Below are 24736 nucleotides of genomic sequence, written 5' to 3'. Positions count from 1 at the left end.
CCACGCTCTACGTTCCCGACTCAGCTCAGGTTTCGCCTCTCCCGCCTGTCTCCCCAGACTCGGTCAACCCTGCTGTGCTTCTGGGGGGACTGAAGAACACGGTCCTCTGCCTTACACCCCCACAATCAGCCCAGCACCCAGCACGCCGGGCTCACGTCGCACACCAGCTGCACCAGGTGGGCATCGACAATGGCCCTGTGAGCTTCTTGCCAACATTATCCCATTCAGCGTTCAAACAGCAAAAGCGGCATGATGTCCGCACTCCTCCACGGCCCGAGACCCAGCACAGCGTGCAGGGGGCCAGGAGTCACCCTGCGGACCTCTGGCCTCTCCGGTGCGGCCCCGCCCCACCAACACTGGCTGCGCATGCGCCAGCCAGCCTTCCCAGAGGCACCCCCCCGCGGCAGCCAGTGGCACGTGGTGGCAGCGACTGCGCACGCGCGGAACTGACCGCGTGGAGGCCGCCTGGCGGGGGCGTAGGTGCTGTGGGTCTGGCGGGCCCGGTGAGCCTGGGAGAGCTGCAGAGTGGATGGGACCCGGCCTGAGGGCCCAAAGGCCAGCGGGGGCCCAGAGGAGGCCTTGCCCTGGGTGACTTGTTCCCGCCGCTGACCTCATTCCTCTCGGTGACCGGGCTGTGCCCTCGGTGACCCCAGCTGTGCCCGCGGCATCGGTGCTTCCGTCGGGGTGCCTCCTGCTCGTGTGCCCTTTCCCTCTCCTCTGCAAGACTGTCCCTGCCCCCCTCCTGCTCCAGCCCTTGGCCCTGCGGGGGGAGAGAGGGTCAGGGACCACACCTGCAGCCCAGGGAGAGCACCTGCACCAGCCCCAGGTGGGGGGAGTCCTGCTCCGTCCCCAGGGTTTCCCCTCCCCAGGGACGCTGACTTGCCCACCCCATGCCCCCTTCCTCCACCCTAAAGGGCTTCCTGCCCTGGACCCTGCCTGTCCAACTCCCGCTAACCTTAGGGAGCTGGTCTTCCCGGCTCCTGGCTCCTCGTTCCTGGCTCCCCACGTGCCTTCCTTCTCCTTGTCACTTCGCTAGTAACGCCCTGTAATCTTGTAACACCTTGAGTTTACACGGTTTTTTCCTTGTTCTTCTGGTCTGACGCTTCTAAAGCTTAAGGACTCAAGAGTTTGCAAACGGGCTCTTTTCAGTGGAGTCCATACCTGCATTCCCAATACTTGGTTGTTGTACTTAATACAAGCATGATGACATATAAAACCCAGGAAAATGCTCAGGACCTGTTACTGGAAAGTGTTCCTAGAGAGACTAATAATAGAGTGATAATGGGGTCAAGAATGAATACCATCTGTGGACCGTCAGGTCCAACACAGACCTCATGGACAGTGTGCCTTTTTTCTTGGCTGTGGGCTGAGTTAGCTGTTGCTGTGTTTTAGGTGTGGAATCAGCTGGCTGCACCATCAGCTCCTGGCATGACAGGCTGCCACGTGGGTCACGGCTTGCCTTCAGAGCTGACCTGCTGCTTGCCCTGGGGTCTTCCACGATGCTGCCCAGGCCCCTGTGTTTTCTTAAAATCAGGGATATGCAGTTACAGATAAAGGAGGTGTCGTGGGAGGTGGTCAAGTGTCTGATTTGAAGCCGTTCTTGGTGAAAGATAAAGTTGCCCTCATGAGATAATAGGATACTTTTGGGAAGAAGAAGTGGCCTTTGCTGGGTGGGTTGCAATTTTTGTTCAGCACTTGTGCACTCTTGTAATCACTTAACCTAACTGAGCCCTGCCTGCAGTGTGGAGACTGGGATGGGGGAGTGTGTGTCCGCAGACAGACACAGGTGGTGTGGAGCAAGGACTTGGCTCATCAGACTGGAGAAGGAGAGGAAGGGGGTGATCTTATCACTTCTCTGTGCAGTTTGTGTTTCTTCCCATCAAAGACATTGTTTCAGCATTGGCTTTGCGTTTCTCCCCTTGGGAGTCACATTGAAACATTTCTTTGATTAAAGGAAGAAGAGAGTACTGAGCAGAGGAAGCTAGAAACTCAAAGAAATAGAAAGCGAAGGAACCAAACCAAAAGAAGATCCAGGAAGATGTGGGGAACACCAGGTTTGAGTCTTTCATTTGCTGTCAGTGTTTCATTTTTAAAGCCACAGTCTTCAGTATGTTGCATTCTTCATTTTTTTTAACCCCTGAGCATTTCTTAATTTGCATGTCATCTTGTTCATTTGAAAGTAGGTACTTTGTGTTCATGTAAAGTACATTTATTTCAAACTTCAGAAGGTATGTGCTGCTTTCTGTGCGGTGCTGGGGGGGACTGGAGTCCGTGCTGGGAGGGGTGGGTGTGGTTGCTCACTAGTCAGAGCCCTCCTGGTGAGTTCTGAGGAGCGGCAGGGGCTGGCGGGGCGTCAGAGTAACCTGGACCCCATCTCACATCCCAGGCACCATGTTTGGCCTTCCCAGGGGCCACGTTGGTGGTGGTCTTTTTAGTGTTTTAACAGAGGTTCTGACCATCTATCATGACATGGACATGCTCTCAGTGAAGGAATGCTCTGTTACCTTGTGACTTGAAGCCGCGCTTGACAGAAAGTACATTCTCCATTTCCCAAGAAAATCCAGGCCAGGATAATCTTGTTACCAGATAGGGTTTGTTCTCAGTCCCCGATCTCTGTGGAGGAGGGGAGGTAAGGGATGGGAGGAAGTGAGGTGAGCGCAGTGGGGGAGTCCTTGGTCTGGCCTTGGCCATGGAGTTGGGACCTGCCCTCCTGTGTTTAGCCAGTCTTTGCTTTGACTCGGGCAGAAGTAAGAATCCAGGTGAACTGGAGCGGAGACAGAAGGCTAACGGCCTGATCGCACGCTCTCTCAGCTGCCATGGTCCTTTCTTTTTTTTTTTCTTTGCTTTGTTTTTGTTTTAAATAAATGATTTTGCCGGAAATAATTGTGAGCTCGGTAACAATCAGTGTAACTACATGTCTTTCAAAGACTAAAAGCTAACGTGGTTGACAAGGCATGAGGTACACGGTTGTTGCTGACCTGTCTTTCCCTCGCCTGTTCTCTACCCCATTCTTGTATCAGATGATTGTGTAAATAGCTGCCTTTGTCCAGGGCAACAAAGAAGACACCTGATGGAAAGGACCGTGGTGGGGTCTGCTTTTGAGACGTTTGGTGCTGTGAGTGACCCGGGTCTCGACCACCGGATTTGCTTATCACTTCACGGTGACTGGGATGTGAGTTTTAGTTAGTTTGGCTTCTGTTCTGAATATATTTCCCCTTTTGAATGAAGTGCCCTGGAATATGTGACTTGTTCCATTTGCTGTTTTCTCTGAGCAACATCCAGTGGTGTTTACTAGTTTTCTGTAGTCTCAGGGGAGAGACTGGGGAGCCGGGCTGCTGCCTTCTGTGGCCGGCCACTGGCGGCTTCCGTGTCCCTGCTGTGAGGCGGGCGCTCGCCTCCTCCAGGTGGGCGTGTGCGGACAGAGACCCACACGTTCCAGGTGGCTGATTTGTTCAGGTCGCAGAAATTGGGACTGTTATGATGACGTGACCCAAACGTTAACCGTTGCCAACATTGTACGGAGCTGCGTGGCCGGAAACGTGTGTGGCGCGGATTCCGGGCCAGCCGTGTCGGCCTCGAGCTGTGGGCCGGGGCAGGGTTTCTCTCTGTGCCTGGTGCTCTGGTCCAAATCTTCGTTTTCTCTCCTGGAAAATGTCAGAAAGTTCCAGAAGCTTTTATGTTGTGCTTCTTTTAATTGTGATAAAACTTATATAATAGAAAAGTCATCGCTTGAACCACTTCAAAGTATGCAGCTCGGTGGCAGGAAGTGCATTCACAGTCTTGTGCCACCATCATGTGTACTGGCTTCCAGAACCCCACATCACCCCAAAAGGAAAGCCCGGACTTCTCTTTCCCTCTCCCCCAGCTCCTGACAACCTCTGGCCAGCTTTCTGTTTCTGTGGATTGGCCTGTTCTGGATGTTTCGTGTAAGTGGATCACGCGATATTTGCCCTTTTGTGTCCCTGTAGCCTGTGGTGATACTCAGTTCCTTCTTACAGCTGAGAATATTCTACTGGATGAATATTAGCACTTTCTGCCTGTCCGTTCGCGTGTTGATGGTCTGGATCGTTCCCACCTTCGGGCGGTTGTTCATGTTGCTGCTGTGAACATTCACGCACACGTATTTACGTGAACGGCCTTAAGTGGAACCGCTGGGTCCCGTGGAAGTCTGTGTCTGCCTTACCAGGGAACGGCGGCCCGTGTCCCAGAGGGGGACTGTGCCTCCCAGCCGTGTGCTCTGCATCCGTGACGACGCAGGCTGTTTTCTGTCCTTCTCACTGGCCCCGGTGCGTGTGATGTGGATTCCCTGTGGGTGTGCGGTGAGCCAGGAGTGCTGTGCCCGGCTCCGCTAGGCCCCAGTCCTTGCGCCTGGGGTGTCGGCCTGGCTGAGGTGGCGGTCCGCGGCTCCTGCTCAGGCCACTACCTTGGGTCCTCTCTGTTTAGTTTGCGTTTTGTGTCTGTATGTATTTCCTCACCCCGGTAATTTCTTTGGAAGTTATTTGTGAAGGGCCGTGTTCCGGAAGTGGTGTGAGTAGTGAGGGGGCCGGCTCGGCGGTGGCCCCACGTGCTCCCGCAGCTTCCAGCTCTCTGCTTAGACCCGAGCGATGCTCCTCGCTGCCCTGCCCACAGGTTTGCTGTCACGCATAGCTCTAAAAAGAGAAAAAAGTCCCTGGAAAGATCGGAGACTTCTACAAGATTTTGAATCTTTCCCTCTGTTTTTTAAAGCGGCAGGCCTTGTAAGTGAGCAGCGGATGTACATATTTATGTGTAAGTTTTTGTTGTAGGTCTGCAGAGGTCACCAGGCCAGTGATGATGAGTAACCATGAAAAGCCATCCAAGAAGAAAAGGCGTGAACGCATCTGAGAGCGTGATTCTCATGACCAGCTGGGGGCATGATGTTTAGTCCTCCAGGGCACGAACCTAGTGCCTAACTTTCTAGTAGGGATTTTTTGCAAAGTAAATGGGTGGAGCCTGGGGGGGGCGCTGGTGTTTGGGGCTGGGCTGGGGGAGCCTGGGGGCGGGAGGAGACGGAAGCCGGAGGTCTGACCGCGGGAGCGCTGCCCGGGGTCCACTCCCGAGAAGGACAAGCCATTTCAGCGGCCGCAGAAACAGCCTGGGGTCCCAGCGGTGGTGCTGCGGGCGGGCCTGAGCGCTCTGGACCTTCGCCCCTGCCCCTGAGCTCCAGCGGGTGGCCGCCGCCGCGTCGTGGCCTCTGCTGGTGTGTTCGCTGTGTTCTGGGCGCGAGGTGGTCCCTGAGGACGGGGCCCTCGGAGGGGAGACCACCAGCAAGTGGACGCTAGGTAGGGAAAGGACGGGGTGAACATGAAAAGCAAACAGAAGAGAAATAAAGGCAACACATCGGAAAGGAACAGGCCGGAGGGCTCGAGGCGGAGCGTGCCCCAGAGAAGGGCCGGCGCGGAGGGCGGCGTGGAGGAGGCGCGGCCGCGTCGGGCAGCAAGGAGCTGGCTGCAGCCAGAGGCGGAAAGCGTCCGCGGACAGGAGGCCGAGGCGACGCGATCGGGCAGCAGGCGCGTGGATGGAAGGCGCTGCCGGAGCCGAAGCTGCGGGCCGAGGTGCTGGGGCCGCAGTCGGGGGATGGTACAGGGTAACGCGTCCCGCTGGGAGCCCGCGGTTTCCACGGAAGCCCAGGAAAGGAAGGCGGACGCAGCAGGCGGGAAGGGGTCCGGGGAGCCGGGGAGCCCGGACGCGGGGGGGGGAGGCGGGCGGACGAGGGGTGGGGAGGAGAGGCGGGGGTGCTGAGGCGGGGTGAGGCGGGGTGGGGAGCACGGAGGCGGGCTGAGGCGGGGCGGAGGAGGGACGGGGGCAGGGCAGAGGCTGGGAAGGTCTGAGGGGTTCGGGAGGGGCAAGGCGGTGGAGATAGTGCGCCTCTGCGGCAACCCCCCCCCGTCCAGTTCCCCCCACCTCCAGGGTGTGGGTGGGAGGGCTGGGAGATAACTCCAGAATGTTCTGGTGCAGGGGCAGCTTTTGAAATGTGGGTTTTTTGTGTTTTTTTAAGATTAAAAGAAAAGATTGATTTATTTTAGAGAGAGGGAGGGGCAGAGAGAGAAAGAGTCTGAAGCAGACTCCACGCGGAGCATGAAGCCCGGCAAGACTTGATCCCCCCACCCTAAGATCATGACCTGAGCAGAAACCAAGAATCAGAAGCTCAACCGACTGAGCCCCCCCAGGCGCCCCATATGTGGGTTTTGTGGGGTGGGCCGTCACTGATGATGCGTGTGTTCTGCGGCTGCACGGCTTCTGGCCCGTCCTCGGTGAGGTGGGTACTGTTGGCCTCTCTCAGAGCCTGAGGACGCCAGGGTACGGACAGGTTTAGTGCTTGCTGAAGGTCACGTGGCCACTAAGGAGCAGACATGGGCAGACATCCGACGCTCATCTTTATTTTTTTTTAAGGTTTATCTATTTTTTAGAGAGCGTGCTCGCGAGCGAGTGGGGGTGAGGGGAGGGGAGGCAGAGGGAGAGAGAGAATCCTAAGCAGGGCTCCATCTCACCCCTGAGATCATGACCTCAGCAGAAATCAAGAGTTGGTTCTTAACCCACGGAGCCTCGCAGGTGCCCCAAGATGTTGATCTTTACATGTGCTTGCTGGCTGTGTGTTCATCTTCTTCGGAGACAGGTCTGTTCAGAGTCTTTGCCCATTTTTAATTAGGCCATTTGTCATCATTGTTGAGGTGTAATAGCGTTTTATATGTTCTTTTTTTTTTTAAGATTTATTTATTTATTTATTTGAGAGAGAGAGAATGAGAGACAGCACAAGAGGGAAGAGGGTCAGAGGGAGAAGCAGACCCCCCGCCGAGCAGGGAGCCCGATGCGGGACTCGATCCCGGGACTCCAGGATCATGACCTGAGCCGAAGGCAGTCGCTCAACCAACTGAGCCGCGCAGGCACCCCGTTTTATATGTTCTTAAATGATTTTCAAGCTTTTTCTCTCTTTCTGTGGGTTCTGACGGTATTGTGTGGAGGACAAAGGTTTTACGTTTCGACGCGTGTAATCGAGCTGTTGGATCTTTGTGCTTCTGCTATATCATACTTGAAGACCTCTCATGAAGACGTGCACCTGCGTTTTCTTCTACGCGTGCAGTCGTTCTAGCTTGAGGACTTTGATGAGTTTTGAGTGAGTTTTGTGAAGGCTGTTCTTCTTTGCACGTGGACAGTCCAGCCGCACTTGTGGAAACGCCGCCTTTTCCCTGTGGAGTGCCTCGCCGCCCGGGGGGAGGTTGGCACTGTCGCTGCGGGAGCTGGTTTCTGGACGGTCAGCTTTGCTCTGTTCCCCCGTGTGCGTCCTGGCGCCAGCGCCACGCTGTCTGGATTACCGAAGCTTGATGAAGCATTTTTGTAATCGGGATGTGTGAGTCCTCCAACTTTGTTTTTCTCTGTCAAGACTAGTTTGGCTACTCTGGGTATCTTGTTGTTGTTGTTTTTTTTGAAGATTCTATTTATTCATTTGACAGAGAGAGACACAGCGAGAGAGGGAACACAAGCAGGGGGAGTGGGAGAGGGAGAAGCAGGCTTCCCGCTGAGCAGGGAGCCCGATGCAGGAGTCGATCCCAGGACCCTGGGACCATGACCTGAGCCGAAGGCAGACGCCCAACGACTGAGCCCCCCAGGCGCCCCCAAATTCTTTTCTTTTTTTTTAAAGATTATTTATTTATTTGACAGAGAGAGACACAGCGAGAGAGGGAACACAAGCAGGGGGAGTGGGAGAGGGAGAAGCAGGCTTCCTGCGGAGCAGGGAGCCTGACGCGGGGCTCGATCCCAGGACGCTGGGACCATGACCCGAGCCGAAGGCAGACGCTCAACGACTGAGCCCCCCAGGTGCCCCCAAATTCTTTTCTTTTCTTTTTTTTTTTTTTAAAGATTTTATTTATTTATTTGAGAGAGAATGAGAGAGAACACATGAGAGGGGGGAGGGTCAGAGGGAGAAGCAGACTCCCTGCCGAGCAGGGAGCCCGATGCGGGACTCGATCCCGGGACTCCAGGATCATGACCTGAGCCGAAGGCAGTCGCTTAACCAACTGAGCCACCCAGGCGCCCCTTCTTTTCTTTTTTTTTTTAAGATTTATTTATTTATTTATTTGACAGAGAGAGAGGAACACAAGCGGGGGCAGTGGGAGAGGGAGAAGCAGGTTTCCCACTGAGCAGGGAGCCCGATGTGGGGCTCGATCCCAGGACCCTGAGATCATGACCCGAGCCGAAGGCAGTCGCTTAACGACTGAGCCACCCAGGTGCCCCGTATCTTGAATTTTTGTGTGAATTTTAGAATTGAGTTGTCAATTTCCGCAAGGATTTGGGGAATTTGGTGGGGACTGGCTTATATCTGCAGATCACTTTGGGGAATATTGCCATCTTAGCGCAATGAAGTCCCCGCCCCCCAAACATGGGATGAACTTCTTTTATTTAGATCTTTAATTTCTTTCAGCAGTGTTTTGTAGCTTTCAGTTTGCAAGTCTTTCACTTCCTTGGTTAAATTCATTTCTAGATATTATCTTTTTTGGTGCTGTTGCAAATGGAGTTGGCCCCTGATTTTCTTCTTGGGTTGTTATAGGTGTCGAGACGCAAAACTGACTTCGTGTGTTGACCTTGTACCTGCAGCTGGGTTGCATTCACTTATTAGCTCTTGTAATTCTGTAGATGTTTTTGGGTTTTCTAGCTACACAGTCACACCATCTGGAAAGAGAGACCGTTTACTTCTCCCTTTCTGGTTTGGGTGCCTTTTATCTCATTCTGTTGTATGTGCTCTTATGTTGGTTGAATGTGTTTGTTTTTATCATGAGAGGTGTTGGATTTTGTCAGGTCCCTTTTCTGCATCTGTGTGGAGATCTTACAGCCTTTACCTGCCACACTGTCATTTAAAAAACCTGCGTAGTCTGAATTTGAAAACACAGTGGCCTCAGGATCCTATCCTGATGATGGAACAGGGCCCGAGCTAGAATGCACTTCCTGGTTTTAGAAGGCCGACGGGACAGAGATTGTGCAGACCGTGAACACAGCTGGTACCAGGTCACGTCTAGTGTGCGTCCAGCCAGCGGCTGCATGGCTCACCCTGGACTGGTGACCACCCCCCCGGCCCACGGCCGGGGCTGCCTGGGTGCTGGGATCCAGCCGCCTCACCGGCACGCCGTGTGCCATGGCTTCCAGACACTAGGTGTCAGTGAGAGCCGGAGAACTGGTGGCAGGGGTGAGGGTGGTGAGGGTTGCAGGGGGTGTGCGGGCGGGCTTGTGTCCCCCACGACGACAACGAGCCTGGGCGTGCTCTGTGCTGAGCTGCTGGGGAGGTTGCCACATTTTATGGGAAATCACTGGATCATGAATATACAACAAAAGAAGTTTTCCAGGGGTGCCTGGGTGGCTACGTCAGCTGAGCGCTGGCTTCGGCTCGGGTCACGATCTTGGGGTCCTGGGATCGAGTCCCGCTTTAGGCTCCCTGCTCACTGGGGGTCTGCTTCTCCTCCCTCTGTCCCTACCCCTGCTTGTGCTCTCTCTGTCTCTCTCAAATAAATAAAATCTTAAAAAAAAAAAGTTTTCCAAAATAACTTCTTCAGCGACTGGCGGAGGGAGGTGCCGCAGGACAGGTGGCCGTGGCAGCCGGCTCGGACACGCCACGCCAGGGCTGCACTGCTGTCGGCTGCTGCCTCTCGTGGTCTGGTTGGGCCCTCAGAGGCCACCCTGTTTTTTCCACACGGCCGAGTGCTCTTTAGACGTTTCCCTGCCTGGTCTCTGGTCTTCCAGGAGTGTTGGAGAAGCAGGGGTGTGGAGCTGCCCGGACCGTGTGTCGTGCACCCGCGAGGACCGTGTGGCTGCAGGGAGGGGGGTGCGGGAGGCCGGGAAGGGCCTTTGCTGGCCCCCAGGGAACAGCAACGTCTGGTGGCAAGCTCTTTGAACATAACGTGCTCCATGAAGCTTTTCTTTCCTTGTTCATGAAAAACACTGAGTTCTGCGGGAGTCTGCACTCACCGTGGCATACGGCTCAGATTTTCCATATGTGTGCACCCACAGCCTGCAGCCCGAGAAGGAGCATTCCCAGGCCTGTCCCCGGGCCTTCCTTCAGCGGGGCACCAGTGTGGCCTGTCCCCGGGTTGCTGGTCACTGCTGGTGTCCTCCGCTGTGTAAACACACATCTGTTGCCCTGTTGGCTGGCGTTCAGACCGTCAGCCTGAGCAAGCTTCTTCAGCACTTGCTGATCCCTCTAGCATTTATGAAATTACAAGCATTTAACATTTTGAGTCAATTTTTTACTACACGTGTGGATGCAGTAGCCGCAAAAGAAACTTGTCACAAAAATTCCATGTTTTCTTGCTGTGAGTTTGCTTTCAGCCCCGACAGTGACAGTCCTCCCAGGCTAACGTCCGGCTTCTGGGAAGATGGAGCTGGAACAGGAAGTCGGGAGCGCACAGCAGCTCTGAGTCTGCCACTTGGTTCCAGGCCAGGGAACTGATCCGACATTTTCCCCTCCCACCTGGAGGGGAGAGCAATGCGAACTTTTAACGCTTTTGCCGCATCCAAAGCTCACTCTTGGGAACTTGGGGGCTGCTGCTCCCACCGGGAGAAGAGAAGCCCCCGAGCGTCACCTGGGCTGCATGTCTCCCTCCCGTGAGACGGTGTGGCCAGAGCAGCCCAAGGATCCAAGCCCACTGTCTTGGGATTAGATCTCTCATTCCCAGAGCCCCGGGTAACTCACAGCAGATGGCGGTTCTGCCGGTCTTTGACACTGCGGACGACCCGATGGCCGTCCAGGCACCAACGCCATGTCCTGCTCCACCCCACATCCTTCCTTTTCAGAATAGTGCTCTGGCCACCAGCCGGTGAGTCTGAGTGCTGGGGAATCCCACTCTTACAGCAACCCCTGTCAAGCGTCCCCAAGACCACCCATAAGTTTAGTGATTCTTGGCGCAGAATCACCCCTCTGACTTTGTACAGCAAAAGGGTACAGAGCAAAATCAGCTTGCGGAGCCGTGCAGGACATGCTGAACTCCCCTCCCCAGCGATCTGTGGCACCCACGGGGCACGTCGTCCTCAGGACGCTCCCTGGAGACTCGGGGCCCAGGGAGATCAGGGGCTGGGCACGTAGGCGCCCTCTGCCTGGCACACACCTACCCTCTGGACGACCAGAAGGAAAGCAGGTGTTCAGCATACACTCGATGCTTTTTCTGCATCTCTTGAGATGATCGTGTGTTTCTGTCTTTTTCCTCTTGATAGGAGTGTATTCCATTAATTTTTAGGTGGTGAGCCATCCTTGCGTCCCTGGGATGCATCCTATCTGATCATGGTGTAGAACCTTTTTTGCATATTGTTGGATTGTTTTACTAGTGCCGTGTGGAGGATTTCTGCTTCTGTATTTACAGTGGAGACCAGTCTATGGTCTTACTGTGATGTCTTTAGTTTCAGTATCAGGGTAATGCTGGTCTCAGAGTTGGGAAGTGTTCCCTCCTTTTCTGTTTTGTGAAAATTTGTGAAGAATTGATGTTCATTCTTCTTTAAATGTTCGGTGGGATTCACCAGTGAAGTCCTTTGGGCCTGCGCTTTTCTTGTGGGAAGTTTTGAAGTTACTGGTTCACGTTCTGTACTTGTTACAGGCCTATTCATTCACATTTTCCATTTTCCCTGGTCAGGGTGGTGGTTCGCATCTTCCCAGGAGCTTGTCCATCTCACCTGGGTCACCTAACTTGTCGGCACAGTTGTCCCGGTTCTCTGGCCTCACCTTTCCTGTACTGGAGAGTTCCCTTTATGCTTCATTGCCGTGGCTGTAGTCCTGGAAGCTTCCCCCTTGTGACGGGTGTCCTCAGGTGCAGAGGAGAGTTTTTATTATTTTTTATTTTTTCAAGGTTTATTTATTTGGGGGGGGCAGAGGGAGAGAGAATCTCAAGCAGACTCCCCACTGAGCATGGAGCCTGACATGGGGCTCGATCCCACAACCCTGAGATCACGACCTGAGCTGGAACCAGGAGTTGGAGGCCTAACCGACAGAGCCCCCCAGGTGCCCCAGAGGGGAGTTTTTAGTAGTGGGGTGTGTGTATGAGGAATGTCAAACGTTTAGATCAAAGAATATTCCCCTTCAGTGAAGAACAAGACTGCACCCCCCAACCCCGGATCCCCAGAGGCAGCTGCTGGGGAGCTTCTGGTGTGTCCCCCACTTGCTCCCCTCCTCTTCTCCACAGAAGCAGCAGCCCAGCGTCTTCTGTCCTCCCTCTGCCCTCAGGCCCCTGGAGTCTTCACTGCTGCAGCTGTTCCCGAGAGGCCCCTGCATGCAGAGCTCACGCCTCTTGACCACTCGGGATAGATGCCCACTTTTCCAGCTGAGCGGCCGCAGCAGCTCTTGGGGCTGCTCTGGCCAGTGCAGCAGCATGTCCACTCGCACGTGTGTGCGGGCGGAGCTGGGGCCTGCGTTCCTGGAGGAGGACTGGGGCCGGAGCCCACATGCACTGCTGTCATCTGCCCCGAGCCGTCCCAGGGCCTCAGGCCGTCCAGCGTCACCAAGGCCTGTGGAGCCAGGAAAGCAGGCCTTGGCTTTGATGCATTCGATTTTCTTTTAAAAGGTGAATAGATGGGGCACCTGGGTGGCTCAGATGGTTGGGCGTTTGCCTTCGGCTCAGGTCATGATCCCAGGGTCCTGGGATCGAGTCCTACATCGGGCTCCCTGCTCTGCGGGGGTCTGCTTCTCTCTCTCCCTCTGATCTTCCCCCTGCTCATGCTCTCTGTCACTCTCTCAAATAAATAAAATCCTAAAAAAATAATAAATTAAAAAAAATAAAAGGTGAACAGAGGGCAACCCTCTTGGGTTCCCTCCCCTTCCGGAACTTTGTACTGTCCCTTCACTATCATTCAATAAACCTTGCTTTACTGCCCACCAAAAAAAAAAAAAAAAAAAAAAGTGGAACAGAGCTGAGCATCTTCTCGGGCATGGAAAGGCTCTTCTGTTTGCTCCTTTTCTCTCTGGCTATGGCCTTTGCCTGTCGCGTTTCAGATGTCCACACTTCCCCTCTCTGCGAAGTCTGAGCCAGAATGACTCTGCCTCCATCCTGCTGTGGGCTCTTCGGTGGTGCAGGCAGGGTCCCTGCCTCCTGGGGCTTCTCCCTCCTCTCTGGGGTGGGCGGGCGGGGGCCAGGTCAGGAAGCGTGGCCCTCCCCTACTTTGCCAGACTGCTGAGAAGAGTGGGGAGCTGCTGGAGAAGCTGGAGGAACAGCTCATGAGACTGCGCATGCAGGCTCCAGACGGGGAGGAGAGCTCAGCTGCCTGGACCCCCAGATCAGTGTCACCTGCTTCATGGGCCCCAGCTTGGCCCCCTGTGCCCCGGTGGTCAGCATAGGTCCTTCCTAGGATGGGCACCCCCCTGACCGTCTGATGCCAAGTCCCCTGTCACGTGTCCTCCCTCCCCGAGAGCTCTGGGACATGGAGCCCAGTGTCACAGGGTGACCCTGAGCATCAGGCTGCTTGCATCCACCCAGCCAGGGGGCACTCAGCCTGCTTGCTGGGTGTGAGCATGGCCGGGTCGCCTGTGAGCCCCACATGCTGGCTGCCTGGGCTGTGCTGGGGAAGTTGGCCCCAGCAGGTCCCTCTGCACCCCTGGAGGGGTGGCTGTGCTGTGGGGCAGGAGGAGCACGTCCTGCCTGGCAGCCCTGGTGTCCTGATCTGTGTGCTGGGCTCTTCCCGAGAACCCTGGTCTTCTCTGCAGGTTTGAGAGGCGCGGCTGTCTGTGGAGAAGATCCACGAGATGTGCAGGGAGCAGTTTGCGTGGGCTCCTGACTCGGCAAGCGAAGACCTTGAATTCTGAGTGCACGTCTCTGCCTCATTGCAACTTACTTTGTGTTTTTTTCACTGTTAAAGCAATATTGGGGATTTTGTGCAATGAACTGCTTATGCAAACATTTGTTGCCGTTATACAGAAGGTCGCCAACGGCTGTGGCCCGTCCTTTGAAGCGTGTCCCCTCCACCAGCTGGTGAGTCTTGAGCTGCCTCTCAGGCTTTCTTCAGAGAGATGGGTGGGGGGCTGTGCCACTTGGCTGCCTGCCCAGGAGCTGGGCCGTGCTGTGTTCCCCTCTGTGCCCCCCTGTGGAACCTGCCTAAGGGGGTGCGGGGTGCTGGCACTGGCAGAGGGGGCCCTAAAGAGGGTGGACTCCAAGCCCTGACTGAGGGAAGGGTCTGATCATCCCGTGAGAGACCTGTGTGCCACCCCCAGGCCCATGCTCTGTCCCCACTCTGGGCAGGGACCCCTCAGACATGCTGAACAGACAGGACAGCAGGGCTGCCAAGTGCCCATGGCCAGGCTCTCCCTCCAGGCTCTGTAGCTCGAGGGGGCCATGGGATGGGAGGGGTCTTAAAATTCTCTTACGAGAGGTCAGATAATTTTTCTTTTTCGTTGACAGGTCTCTGGCTCAAGAGGCCTCTCCTCTACTTCCAGACCTGATGAAAATCAGATGTTGATTAGGCTTTGTGTCTGCTTTGGCAGTTGGTTGAGACTTTGGGAGCCATAAGAGGGGTAAGTGTATTTTGCGTGTGGAAAGACGGTAAATAATTGTGCCCCAGGGTGTGCTGTGGGAAACTAAAACTGGTCACAGACCTCTGCATCTCCTCCCAGGAGACGGAGACTGTCCGCGCATCCTGGGCTGGCCTTTGGCGTCCTGGTGAGGACCCCCTGTCTACTGGAGCCTTCTTACTCCTCTTTCTCAGTTACTCCCTTGTTTTGGGGATCTCCTCTTTGTGTCTCCTGAAGAACATTTCCACAAGAAGTCATGAGACATTTTTGGTGAACTTGCATGTCTGAAAATACCATTCTACTACTACCATCATGCCTGATGATTTGAAGACGCGTCAACTTCTAGGCTGAAATTATTTTCTCGTGTAACTGTTAGAGCTTCGTTCCACTGTCTTCTATGTGTGACACGGCTGTGAAGAAGTCTCCTCACCCCTGTGTGGTCCGCCACGCGGGTGCTTGCTGGGCCTCCCTGCGGCCAGGGGCACCGCACAGCGTCGTGCAGGCTGTCACTGTGGGGAGCTACAGGTGCTTCCACTGCAGTGACGCGGGTCTGTCAGGCCTGGGGAGCATCAGATGGGGTCTCTGGCCATCCCATTCCCACCACGTTCTGGTTTTTCCCAGAACTCCTACTGGTCCTAATCTGTCTCCCACCTCACCTGCCTCTTCGCCTTTTCCTTTTTTAAAAAAAGATTTCCTCAGGGCGCCTGGGTGGCTCACTCGTTAAGCGTCTGCCTTCGGCTCGGGTCATGGTCCCAGGGTCCTGGGATCGAGCCCCGCATCGGGCTCCCTGCTCAGCGGGAAGCCTGCTTCTCCCTCTCCCGCTCCCCCTGCTTGTGTTCCCTCTCTCACTGTGTCTCTCTCTGTCAAATAAATAAAATCTTAAAAAAAAAAAAAAAGATTTCCTCACTTCACCTCTCAGCCAACTTGCTAATTTGTTTTTAATTGTGGATATCCCATTTAATTTCTAGGGTTTGTTTTGAATTTTTCCTTTTAAAATACTATTTGTTCTTTTTTAATGGATGCAGTTCCTTTTCGATCTCAGGTCACTAATCATCATTTTGTTCACCGGTTCTGCATTTCCTGCACCATCTCTTTTTCCTTTGGTTTGATTTCTTGCTTGCACATCAGAAACATTCCTCAGGCGCCTAGTGATGACTAGCTTCCCACCACGTAGGGGTGATGAAGGCCCGTGGGCACAGGTGAGGCTCACTGGCGCTTGAGCCCTTGAGCGCACTGGCTTTTGAGGGTTTGTAGTGCACGTCAGTTCCTTGTCTTGTCTCGGGGATGGCTCGCTAGCTCCTGGGACGGACCTGAGACTCCCGGCAGCTCGTTAGCGGCCACCCGCGTCCCAGTGCACACTGGCTTCTCATCTCCACGGCTGCCTGCGTGTGACTCCACTCCCTTGGCGGGCTCACGCCTCCACCTACTTCTGTCTTCATTTATATTGTGGTTCTGAGTAACAGACTCCTCTTACCCATGTTAATTTTTTAACTGGAAGTTTCCTCCAGTTAGACGTACTGTGCTTATGGACATTCTGCCATCTCGCTCTGTGATTATTTGCCCAGTCCTTTTCTTATCTTTCTCTTTACCAACTCATGCTTTTAACTGATAGTAGTTGTTCACTTTAAATGATTGCATTTTTCTATTGGACTGGAAATGTATACAGCTTATATTTACTAATCAACATTAAATTATACTACACATATTTATCAATGTCTAAAATTAAGGTCTTATGCCCCTTCCCACCTGTAGGAGGAGCTTAGAACATTTACACCCCCTTCTAGCGGACATGCCGTTGTCTGGTATTTCAATTGACATTATTCTTTTATACAGTGTTTGGACCTCATTCATATTGGTCATTTTGTTTGCTCACCACTCTATGTCATATCTAAGACCATCATTCTGCAATCATTTCCTTCTCTTTGTAGTATAAACTTCAGAGATTGTTTCAGTGAAAGTTCCTTAGTGATAAATGATCTTATATTAAATGTCTGTTTTCACCTTCTTTCTCTCCCTGACTGACCTCACCTTCACCTCCATTCTCAACCCTGCACAAGATGAGAGCTTGGGCCTGGCTGGAGAGTAGGGATTGGGTGGGCTGTGGCAGCCAGCTGCTGATAAAGTTGGAATTTGCATAAGCATGGGGCGTGTCATCACAGGGCCTCACTGGGTGTCCTCTCCTTCACCCTCTCTTCTCCTGGGGCTCCCATCAGGCCCATGCTAGACCGTCTTATTCTGCTTTACAAATCTTTTCACATTTCCTTTAGATTTTTCATCTCCTTGTCTGTGTGGTATCCGATTTCCTTGGATGTATCTTCCACTACATTAATGCTCTCTTCAGCAGTGTCTAATCTGCTTTTTAACCTACCCACTGAGTTGTATTTCAATTATATTTTTCAATTATATTTTTCATTTCTAAAAGTTCTTTAAAAACCCTGCCCGTCCATGCCTGATAGTCCTTTATTGCTTTCTCATTGCTGTGATTGTCTTCTTTATTTCTGTACATACTTCATACATAACTATTCCCTTGCCTGCATTATCTGGCAATTTCATTATCTGCAGTTCTTTGAGGTTTATGTCTACTGTTTGCTGTTTTTGTTGACCCTCATTCAGTGAGACCTTCCTATATGGTTGGTGATCTCAGCTCATTGCTTGACCTTATAAACGGTAATACTACAGGTCTAAGTAGGGGAAGATTTCCTCCAAAGACTGATTGCTTTGGCTTCTCCTGGTATCTGAGAGGGACCACGAACCTGGGACCATTCAGCCTATCTGAGGGTTTGGGCTCAGCTTGGGAATCCTGGGCTCAGTTTTCCACCTCACCATTGGCCCAAGAGTCAGCAGCCCAATAGCTGTGGTGCCACTGAGTTCACTCTGGGGGCAACTCTGCCCCTACAGGCTGCACAACCCTTGCCCTAAACTCACATCGGAAAAGAAATAGGTGCCCACAAGAGCCCTAGACTTGTACTGCTGTTTTGGAGGTCCCAGCCAGTTATAGGACCCAAAATAACCCACAATCAGTAGTTAAGCTAGAGCAGATGATAACCATGAAATGGCATCAAACCACAGCCTGACCAGCACAGATCTGGATCATGAAGCTGGACCCTAGGACTCATGGCCAGGTGACTGCTCAGATTTATCTTAGTCATTACAGTAAACTTTCAAGAAGATGATCTCACTCAATTCATTATGGCAGAGTTCTAGGATGTGCAACAAAGATACTTCACCAGTCCTACCTGGCAAATAACACATATCCGTATCCATGACACTGTCATGATGTGCTGTAAAATGTTAAGTTATAAATAGTGAATTCACTTAAATTTTACTTTCTGCCTTCTCTGACTGCAGATTCCAAGGTTCCATGAGTGAACACATTTCTCATACCCTTTCACACCCCCTAGTGCCCCCTGACCTCTGCTTTGTACACAACATTTAGCCCATCTATTGATTAAATCTTTTGAAGAACCGGCTTAGGAATCACCACTCCTGGGAGCTCTTCCCAATTTTTCCCTTGCCCTGATCATCTGTGTGTGCCTCTCTCCTGTGCTCTTAGTTCCCTGGAGGTACTTCTGTTACTGGGCTTTTTATTGGGCACTACATAGATGGCTTTCCTTGCCTGTCTCACTCTCTAACCTGTAAAGTCCCTGAGTGCTCGTGTCATGCTGGTTTTGTCTCTCCCAGAACAGTGGCAGAGAGCCTGGACAAGTAAGTGCTTAGGAAACATTTGTTGAAAGTACAAATACCTTTCTTTTTTCCTTTTTTTAAAGAGAGAGCACCCTAGCGGGGTGGGGCAGAGGGAGAGGGAGAGAATCTCAAGCAGACTCCGTGCTAAGCACAGAGCTCAACACGGGGCCCAATCTCATGACCCTGAGATCATGACCTGAGCCCAATCAAAAGTCAGATGCTCAACCAACAGAGCCACCCAGGTGCCCTGAAAGTACAAGTATCTTGAATCACTGAATTCTCCTCCAGAAACCAATACTTCACTGTATGTTAACTAAGTAAAATTTAAATTAAAAAAAAGAAAGTACAAGAATCTTACACGTCCTTTTCTTGTACTGCCTTTATGAGGCTGAGCAGAGTTCTGCAAGCTGCATACCCTGAAATGGGTGTGAAAACACAGCAGATCTGTGTTCTCTCCTCCTCTGGCTGAGCCTGTGGTCTCCTCTGTAAACCATCTTTCACACACTCCCCTACATATTTCACGGACACTCTTTGGTGGAGTATATTCTGCTTTGGCATACTCTGTATCAAGGGCTGTAGTAAAACAATTCTGGCTACAGGAGCTCCTGCTTGGATGGAGACACAGATACAAACACAGAGCTTTTATACAAAATAAAAAGTGACTCTTGCCTTTTAAAAAGTGCTATGTTGGGGTGCCTGGGTGGCTCAGTCATTATGTGTCTGCCTTCGGCTCAGGTCATGATCCCAGGGTCCTGGGATCGAGCCCCATATAGGGCTCCCTGCTCGGCAGGGAGTCTGCTTCTCCCTCTCCCACTCCCCCTGCTTGTGTTCCCTCTCTCTCTGTGTCTCTCTCTGTCAAATAAATAAATAAAATCTTAAAAAAAAAAAGTGCTATGGAACTAAGAAAACAACAGCAACAATAAAAAGCGAAACAAAGAAATACTAATAAATCTCAAAAACATTAAGCAGAGGGAAAGAAGTCAGACATAAAAAGTATATGTTAAATCATTCTATTTACATAAAGTTCTAGAACAAGCAAAACTATAGTGACAGAAACGAGATCACTGGTTGCCTCTGAGGCTAAGGGGGCGATGGAGATAGTCTGTTATCTTGATAGCATGGTGGTTCTAAAGGTCAAAACAGGTTATATTTGTCAAATCTCATAGAACCCAGCCCTTAAGGTCATGCCCTTCACTATACGTGAATTATCCATCAGCAAAGCGTTAGGAATATGAAATCAGTTTCAGTGGATACACGTCCTCCTCAGCTCTCCCTCCTTTGGGGAAGCCCGCATTCCCCACTATAAAGCAGCCTTCCCTCAGACTCCTCCTTCTCTTCCGACTGCTGGGCAGGGGGGCCGTGGAGGCACTGGGGGCTTCCCCATGGCAAGAACTTAAAGCACCAGGCTGCTCCCTCATCCTCCTCATGCTGGTGGGACGAAGTACACAGCCCTCCAGGCGCGGCCGGAGTTTCATGGGTGCTGTGCCCACCGCGTCCTGGCCCGTTCACCCGCGGGGGGCTCAGTCTGTGCCGTGGATGCGCTGGTGCTGGATCAGGTGCGAGCTCAGGCGGAAGGTGCGGCCACACTCGGTGCAGCGGAAAGGCTTCTCCCCGGTGTGGACCCGCCGGTGCCGGAAGAAGCCCGACAGGGCCCTGAAGGCTCGGCCGCACTCGCCGCACGCGTACGGCTTCTCGCCGCTGTGGATGCGCCGGTGCTCGCTGAGGAAGGAGCTGCGGCTGAAGGCGCGGCCGCACTCGGGGCAGGCGAAGGGCTTCTCGCCCGTGTGCACTCGCCGGTGCTGGAGGAGGTTGGAGCTCTGGCTGAAGGCCTGGCCGCACTCGCCGCACGCGTACGGCTTCTGGCCGTGGTGGGCGCGCTGGTGCCGGGCCGCATTGGAGCTGTGGAGGAAGGCCCTTCCGCACTCGCCGCACGCGTACGGCCTCTCGCCCGTGTGCGTCCTCCGGTGCTTGGCGGCATCCGACCGCTGCCCGAAGGCCTTGCCGCACTCAGCACATCCGTACGGCTTCTCGCCCGTGTGCATTCGCCGGTGCCTGACGAGGTTGGAGCTCTGGCTGAAGGCCCTCCCGCACTCCCCGCACGCGTACGGCTTCGCCCCGTGGTGGGCGCGCTGGTGCCGGAGCGCGTGCGAGCTGTGGAGGAAGGCCTTCCCGCAGTCGCCGCACGCGTACGGCTTCGCCCCGGAGTGAATGCCCCGATGCTTCGCCACGTCCGAGTAGCATCTGAAGCTCCGGTCGCAGGTGCCACACTGATAAGGCCGCCCTTTGCGGGGCCCTCTCCCGCCCGCGGCAGAGCGAGCGTGCAGCGTGGCATCGGACCGGGACCCGCTGCTCTCTAGGCCATTCTGCCCTCCAGGTCTCTCGGAAACTACTGGGACCCCGGGGGAACCTGCGGGCCTGTCTCCAGCCTCCTCACTCGCGCCGCCGTCCGGAGGCCCCCGTGCCCAGGGAGGCCCCTGAAACGGGCCCAGCGCTCTCTCTCCTCCGCGGGCCCCTTCTTCTTCCAAAGCCCCCTGCTCTGGCGTTGGCTCCGTGCTCTGAGCCCCTCGCTCTGCCACCGAAGCGGCACAGCCAGAAGCCTGGCTGCCGCCTGCCGCCTGTGCCAGGGCCGCTGGAAGAGAGGGTCAGAGACGTGAGACAGGAGGCCCAAGGGAGCTTGGATGGCACACAGCCGCCAGAGTGGGCAGGGCGGTGGCCGGCGGGGTCACGGCAGAGCTGCCAGTAACAGTGTGCCGCTCCTGCCCAGCTCTCCCCCGCGCCCGGCGCCTCCGGTCCTTCCGCTGGGACTCCTCCGGGGTAGCCTAAGCCTCTACCCTCAGGCTCCGGAGAGCGGGAGACAGAAGCCCTGGCTCTGGGTGTCCCCGCGCGGCCTGGAAGGCAAAGAACACGGGCAGCGAGCCGGAGCGAGAGGAACACCAAAGCAGAGGCCCTGGGAGGCGCAGGGCTAGAGCGCAGGGCGGCACGTGCCGCGGTCCCCGCTCACTTCTGCAACCCCGGGCTCCACGACACAACTCTGGCCTTGACACCTCACCACAACCCGCCAAACCCAAGCGGCCTCTCGTCCGGGCAAGTAAAAGAATCCTTCCTCAGACGGAAATCAGTGCCGAGAGTAAGCAACAGCCAGTGACCGGAGCCAGCCGGCTGGACTGAGGGGCCTCCCAGTCCCGGCTGCCCGGTGGTGAGACTGCCGGTGGCCCCGGGCACAGACCACACACCCATTCAGGCAAATGGCTTCAGGGCTGTGGTCGCAAAGCAGAATGCCAGGCAGTTCTTGCCACGTCCAACCTCAAGGGTAGCTTCTGAGGCCGAGCCTGCAGTACTGGAGCACTGCTCAAGCACTGAGCCGGCCCAGGTGAGCCAGCCCTGCACGGGGGGGCGGGGGGAGACGGCAGGGAGGGACGGGGGCAAGGCCAGTATTCCCCGGGGCGGGAGAGAGCAGGCAGGCACCCACAGCCACTTTCCATCGATTCCCTAACAAGGGGGCTGTCCAATTGAGCAACTGGAGATGGGGAGAGGCCCCGGGCACAGGGTTAAGAAACAGGAGGCCCTCGGGCACCTGGGTGGCTCAGATGGTTAAGCGTCTGCCTTCGGCTCAGGTCATGATCTCAGGGTCCTGGGATCGAGTCCCGCATCGGGCTCCCTGCTCCTCAGGAGCCTGCTTCTCCCTCTGCCTCTCTCTCTCTCTCTGTGTCATGAATAAATAAATAAAATCTTTGGGAAAAAAAAAAAAAAAGAAACAGGAGGCCCTCTGGGGAGGCCCAGTCTGCTCTTGTGGTGTGGTAGATGTAGAAGTTCAAGCAACTCATAGGCACTGGTTCTGAAGCAAGAGTTATTCAGAATTAAAATGGGAGAGGGGCACACACACCCTTTCCAGTTCCGGTGGGTCAGGCTTCAGGTCCTGTGAACTGCCTGCCTCCCGAGGCCATCCCAGGCACCAGCAGGCAGCGCTGTGTGTGTGGGTGGGGGGGTCCTCTCAGTGATAACTTCCCAGGGCGCCCTGAGGAGCCCTAAACATGGAGCCCTTGTTCTCAACTGGGGCAGTTTTGCCCCCACGGCACATTTGGCTATGTGGGAAAACAGGTTTGGTTGTCACAACTGGGAGGGGTGGTACTGGCGTCTTGTGGGTGGAGGCCGGGGATGCTGAATATTCTAGAATGCCCAGGACACCCTTACAACGAGGAGTCTTCCATCCCAGAATGTCCAATGCTAGGGCTGAGAAACCCTGATGGAGGGAAGTCTTCCTAAAAGGTTAGAACTTGGCTTCTAACCAAGAAACTCAGCCCCCTCGCAAAGATGCTAGTCTCCCAACTGACGTACAAGGGCCCCATCAGGCCCCCACTGGTCTCACGCTCGCCTGTATCCTGCTTTCAGGCCACAGATCCCCTGACATGTGCTCGGGACCAGCAACCAAGAGACGGCACTCTTTATTCCCTTTAAAATGTGTGTTTCGTTGTGACCTGTTTCTCTTCTACCACTCTGTGTATGTTGACATTTGCTAAAATTATTACTTAGTGCAAAACTGCAGGACTGTGAAGAGCCCCGTCTGGACCAGATCTGCCAGGATTAAGGTCAGTGGAGGGAGGGAGAGGCAAGTCCGGGACTTGAAGGGCAGCTCCACGGCAGGGCCCAAAGAAGGGATGAGTGTTTGTTCGTGGACTCGGGGCAGCTGAATCACCTGACACCGGGGTTCTCTGACTTCAAGGGAGAACAGGTGCAGGTGTGGGGGGGGGGTGTGCAGTATGTCCTGGCAGCCATGGCCATACTCCACCCAGACTCCCGCTGCCGAACATGTGGCATCAGAGTATGATGGTGGAAGAGCCTGAGGCAGTGCGAGCGTCCGTGTGAGGGGAAGGCGGCCTTGTCCTGAGCACTGCTTGTCTCACACGGAAGTAACAGCAACAACAGTAAGCTGGATAGGAGTCCTCAGCTTCAACAACCAGCCAGGCAGGTGGGCTCCAGGAGCCCTGATTCCTAAGCTGTCCCCTCCTCCCTAACCCACTGGCTGTCCACCCCTCACCTGTGTGTGTGTCCATCAGCGTAGCCCTGTCCATGGTGTCTGGAGACCCAGGCCTGGGGCTCTCCTTGCTGTGCCTTGCAGAAGCACCAGGAGTGGGGACACCTGCTTGAGTAAGAAAGAAGACAGGGGAGAAAGTGACAGGGAAGGTGGGGGTGAGCTCAGAGCCGCTCCTGGGGACTCCACGGGCCTGTGTCTGCCGCTAGAAATCAAAGTCATGACCGAACAGATGAACCAGTAACTAGTGTTCCAGACGGTACCCCTGGGAATGTCATCTGGACCATGCTGGCTGCCCTGAGTCCTGCCCCCACCCCCCGGCAGGCTGAGGACAGAGCTGGGCGTGGCAACACCTGCCAGCTGCCTGTCGTGGGCTTGCTCTGTGATGAACAAGCCCAGCATCCCTGGTCAGGCCTCAAATGTCTGGAGACACATCTAGGGACGTAACATTTTTCTTGATAATTATGAAGATCTGATTATAAAAATATGAAACCAAAAAAATAAAAAATTATTTGAGTGACGCAGTTTTGGATTGAGGAATGATTTTGCTATGCTTAACACCAAAGGTAAAGTCTAACAGATTTAACTACACAAGGAAATTTAGTGTAAAAAAGAAAGAAATGAAAAAAAAAACCAAACCTGGGGGGCTTGGTGGTATGTTTATAACATGGATTCACATCCTTAAAACATAAAGACCACTACACGTTAATGAGAAAACATGACAAACTGGTAAAAGTCACCAAAAGAACGCTGACAGGTGGCCAGTGTATTTTTTAACATAAGTTCCTCATTTGTCCCGCCTCATTTGCAATTAAGAAACATCATGTAGAAGATCAGTTTTTACTCTTCAGGATGGTAACACCTTCCGGGCAAGGAGGTCGGGGAGACCGATAGGGCTGCGGGCAGCGGGTGGACCCACAGCCTCCGGGCACCGTCTCACCCGCGGGGAGCCACCCGACACTGAGATCATGGGGTTGGCAGAGAGCTACCTGTGCGGACACTGCACCTCCAACTTGTCTGAGAGCGAACCCTGGAAACCACATCGTCTTAACTAAAAAACAGGGCCTGTTAAAGTGAATGAAGCGACCCCTGGCGACCGTCAGTGACCAGGGGAGGCTGTGCCACGGCGGTCACACCGCTCCGGGGGGCTGTTCCCTGGCTGTCACACCGGGGTCGGGGGGGAACTGTCCCCAAGGCCTTCTCGCTGGTCAGGGGTCCCCTGAGACCGTCACACTGGCTCGGGTGGGGGCAGGGCTGTCCCGGGGCCGTCACACCGCTCCGGGGGGCTGTTCCCTGGCTGTCACACCGGGGTCGGGGGGGAACTGTCCCCAAGGCCTTCTCGCTGGTCAGGGGGAGACTGCCCTGAGGCTGTCACTCCCCACGGTGCACGTGCAGCTCTTTCGAAGCGAGAGCCCCGCATAAGCACACGTACCCGCGCCCAGACCCGGGCCCCACGTTGCCGCTCCCGCACGGCCCGCAGCAGGCCACCACCACTCACCCGCAGTCCCGCCGTTCGCCGGAAGCGCCGCGGTCCC

General features: G+C 54.4%; 1 protein-coding gene across 1 annotated transcript; it reads right to left on the bottom strand.

The window, feature by feature from the left end:
* Positions 1–19150: 19150 nt before the first annotated feature.
* ZNF696 (zinc finger protein 696) lies at positions 19151–24736 on the bottom strand. The gene is made up of 3 exons (XM_021688827.1): positions 24700–24736; positions 23208–23309; positions 19151–20801 (listed from the first exon to the last, which is right to left on the bottom strand). Exons 2-3 carry the CDS (start codon positions 23239–23241, stop codon positions 19693–19695), a joined length of 1143 nt encoding a protein of 380 aa, XP_021544502.1. The 5' UTR covers positions 23242–23309; positions 24700–24736; the 3' UTR covers positions 19151–19692.

This window comes from Neomonachus schauinslandi, chromosome 4 (genome assembly GCF_002201575.2).
Source record: "Neomonachus schauinslandi chromosome 4, ASM220157v2, whole genome shotgun sequence".
Taxonomy (NCBI): Eukaryota; Metazoa; Chordata; class Mammalia; order Carnivora; family Phocidae; genus Neomonachus; species Neomonachus schauinslandi.
The sequence above is the reverse complement of the archived record's forward strand: the minus strand, read 5'-3'. Positions and strand labels throughout refer to the sequence as shown.